Raw genomic sequence first — 3,838 nt, forward strand, 5'->3', positions numbered from 1 at the left:
GCCGCCAGGGACTCAAATCCTGCAGTGCTAGACGTGTCCCCCTGCTTAAGCCAGTACATGTCCAGGCCCGTCTGAAGTTTGCTAGAGTGCATCCAGAAGAGGATTGGGAGAATGTCATATGGTCAGATGAAACCAAAAAATAACTTTTTTGGTAAAAACTCAACTCGCGTGTTTGGAGGACAAAGAATGCTGAGTTGCATCCAAAGAACACCATACCTACTGTGAAGCATGGGGGTGAAAACATCATGCTTTGGGGCTGTTTTTCTGCAAAGGGACCAGGACGACTGATCCGTGTAAAGGAAAGAATGAATGGGGCCATGTAACGTGGAGATTTTGAGTGAAAACCTCCTTCCATCAGCAAGGGCATTGAAGATGAAACGTGGCTGGGTCTTTCAGCATGACAATGATCCCAAACACACCGCCCGTGCAACGAAGGAGTGGCTTCGTAAGAAGCATTTCAAGGTCCTGGAGTGGCCTAGCCAGTCTCCAGATCTCAACCCCATAGAAAATCTTTGGAGGGGAGTTGAAAGTCTGTGTTGCCCAGCGACAGCCCCAAAACATCACTGCTCTAGAGGAGACCTGCATGGAGGAATGGGTCAAAATACCAGCAACAGTGTGTGAAAACCTTGTGAAGACTTACAGAAAACGTTTGACCTGTGTCATGCCAACAAAGGGTATATAACAAAGTATTGAGAAACTTTTGTTATTGACCAAATACTTATTTTCCACCATAATTTGCAAATAAATTCATTAAAAATCCTACAATGTGATTTTCTGGATTTCTTTTCTCATTTTGTCTGTCATAGTTGACGTGTACATATGATGAAAATTACAGGCCTCTCTCATCTTTTTAAGTGGGAGAACTTGCACAATTGGTGGCTGACTAAATACTTTTTTTCCCCACTGTATCTGCAAATACCTCATACCCATGCACAGTGATATGGTTCTTGTACTCCCTGTATATAGCTTAATTATTTTGTATTTTATTACTCTTGTGACAAATACAATTTAATTGTATTGGATTTTGACAGCAGTGCTCTACAGAGTGGGGCAACTACACTGAGTGTACAAACATTAGGAACACCTTCTTAATATTGAGTTGCACCCCCATTTTGCCCTCAGAACAGCCTCAATTCATTTACATTACAGTCATTTAGCAGACGCTCTTATCCAGAGCGACTTACAGAAGCAATTAGGGTTAAGTGCCTTGCTCAAGGGCACATCGACAGATTTTTCACCTAGTCGGCTCGGGGATTAGAACCAGCGACCTTTCGGTTACTGGCACAACGCTCTTACCCACTAAGCTACCTGCCGCCCCAATTCGTCGGGGCATGGACTCTACAAGGTGTTGAAAAGCGTTTCACGGGGATGCTGGCCCATGTTGACTCCAATGCTTCCCACAGTTGTGTCAAGTTGGCTGGATGTCCTTTGGGTGGTGGACCATTCTTGATACACACAGGAAACTTTTGAGCGTGAAAAACCCAGCAGCGTTGCAGTTCTTGACACACTCAAACCGGTGTGCCTGGCACCTACTACCATATCCCCCCCCAAATGAATGCTAATTAGCTGCTAATGTGGCTATCATAAAGAACTACAAATGCCATGATGATCTGGACGAGACTGTCTAATCGAGGCAAAGGTAAGAATCTCTGGATTAACTTTCTAATGTTAGCTAAATGTAGTAATGAATAAATTGGCTACATTTCTTTAAATTGACAATTCTGTGAACTGTCTTGTGCAAGTTTTAAATTGACACAATACCTGTTAGCAAAAGTGTCAGTCTTGCATGATGTCTACTTTGATGATAATTAGCATTTTCGAAACTGAGAGTAAATGGAACCATATATATTGATAAAAGTCACCTTGTCTGAGAGAGATTTACATGGTTATCAAAACGTCACGCCAGGGTAAGTCTACACAGCCCTTATCTCCCTATGGGGAAAATGAATGGTGAAAAAACGATTGGAACCATTTCCCTGTTTGACTGCTAGGTTTTATTGTTATTATGACACCTCCACTGTGGGGCTCTATTACACAGAACCTTTAGAATGTTGTTATTGATATCCACAATCAGCAAGTCTGTCTGTGAATGAAATCAAATAAACACACCTGTGAAAAGACATATTGAATGGGTGGGAGATGAGATCCCATCAATAAATCCTTTGTTTGGATGCATTTTTATTATTTGATTTTGACTTTGTCATTTATTACATTACAGATCACATTACAGTACACCAGTCAACATTTTACATATAGTATAGGAAGTGGATATACATTTCCACCCTGATGCTTCACCACTAGATGGCGACATTAGCTTGTTTCCTTGTATCACAGCACCAGCTAATGTCCATGAAAATACCTACGAGGTGTGCCAAGAAAAAACTTTCCTAAATTGAATATACTGACCATAAAGTCTATGATACTGACCCAGAAAATTGTGTCATGCACTGTTCGATTCAAATTCACTTTATCCTTTCCACATGTTAACAGCTCCCTCAACATAACTTTCACAGCCAGAATTATGTTAAAATTAAAAGTCTCTTTTATAAAGAAATTAATAATTCCCTTCACCTTTCCCTTCGCTCATTTACACATTGCTGATATCATTTCCCCTGATTTTACCTCCAACGTCCTACATTCATTCTTCCCTTTCAACCCCTGAAGGAGTGTGAAAACTCACGTGTTGGGGATATAAGACTAGATGCCCTGAAGTTAACACGGATAGGTTGGGAGACTTTAGGCAAGTCCTTTGTGATTTCGAAAATCTCCTGTTTATCTGAACATACTCCTTTGGCGATCGTCTCAAACTCCATGATAGACTTGTACTCTGATGGAGAGGGAGTTCTGTACAGGTCTTTGGGCGAGGCGGCTTTGCTGGGAGTGAAGATGGGCACACGGAGGGCGTTCTTGTATGGCAGCTGGTACTCCTTCAGCATTCTACCCCTTGTGCCCATCTTGATCCGCTGACTGGGGTTTCTCTGGACCAAGAAATGTGCCACCTGTTTCTGCTTGTAGGTCTCCTTTCTCGAGTAGTCATTTTCAAACAATGTGGTCCTGGAATCAAGCAATAACATTTTTTAAAGAGCAGTCTGAAAGTGTATTGCTGTTCTTACTGTTCTTAGACACGTGATTAGTAACACCAATATAATATTTTAGAAAATGTGTTCATTTAGTGAATGATAATAATGAATTTGTGGCACACATTGAACATGAACAACAGCACTGGGCTGGATCAGTGATTAAAAGCAACATTTTACAAAACGATCTATCATGTCACTATACATACTGTTGTTCTGGTCTTGTTTCCATCACCAAGTCTAGCCAAGTGGCCTGGTAGGACTCCTTCTTCTCCTGGTCCTTCTCCTTTACATCGCAGTGGGCATTCACCAGATACACATCCCCACTGTTTAGACTGTTAATCTTGTGTGTGTAGAGCATAGTGGAGAGAGAGATGAGAAGGTTGACTGACTCCCTGTTAGATGTGCTGCTCTATAGGCTTCTCTAGGACTTGCTTTTGGCTGGAGATGAATGACAGTTGGTCTATCTGTGTGTGAGGTTATGTGGTGTACTGTGGTTCTCCAGAGCCTCTTATAATGTTAAGGTTCTATTTTTACCCTACTACATCAAACCATTGCCAATGCTGTCACCGTGGTTGGCTCAGGTTGGTTGGCATTTCAGGTTGGTTCATAGCTGTCCTGTGAGGAAGGCGAGCAGTGGAAAGAGTGACACCACTTTAATTTCATTGAGTTGTATTAGCCAGTCCAAACCACACCAAGAGGTTAAAGGTGAGTCATGCTCCTCAGACTTCTCAGATACCTCATAGGCTAAATGCTTCAGG

The 3,838-nt window shown here is 41.9% G+C and overlaps 1 protein-coding gene across 1 annotated transcript; it reads right to left on the reverse strand.

Moving 5' to 3' along the window:
• Nucleotides 1-1,976: 1,976 nt before the first annotated feature.
• LOC121542390 (telethonin) lies at nt 1,977-3,545 on the reverse strand. Its single transcript, XM_041851793.1, has 2 exons — nt 3,287-3,545; nt 1,977-3,054 (listed from the first exon to the last, which is right to left on the reverse strand). Exons 1-2 carry the CDS (start codon nt 3,436-3,438, stop codon nt 2,652-2,654), a joined length of 555 nt encoding a protein of 184 aa, XP_041707727.1. The 5' UTR covers nt 3,439-3,545; the 3' UTR covers nt 1,977-2,651.
• Between the last annotated feature and the right edge of the window lie 293 nt (nt 3,546-3,838).

This window comes from Coregonus clupeaformis, unplaced genomic scaffold, assembly GCF_020615455.1.
Source record: "Coregonus clupeaformis isolate EN_2021a unplaced genomic scaffold, ASM2061545v1 scaf2064, whole genome shotgun sequence".
In the NCBI taxonomy this organism is placed as follows: domain Eukaryota; kingdom Metazoa; phylum Chordata; class Actinopteri; order Salmoniformes; family Salmonidae; genus Coregonus; species Coregonus clupeaformis.

What these genes read in the sequence shown, in the direction of transcription:
- LOC121542390 (XM_041851793.1), bottom strand. Translation starts at nt 3,438, where the DNA reads ATGCTCTACACACACAAGATTAACAGTCTAAACAGTGGGGATGTGTAT. An exon ending in GAAACAAGACCAGAACAACA is followed by an intron (nt 3,055 to 3,286) that starts GTATGTATAGTG and finishes GCTTGATTCCAG; the next exon opens with GACCACATTGTTTGAAAATG.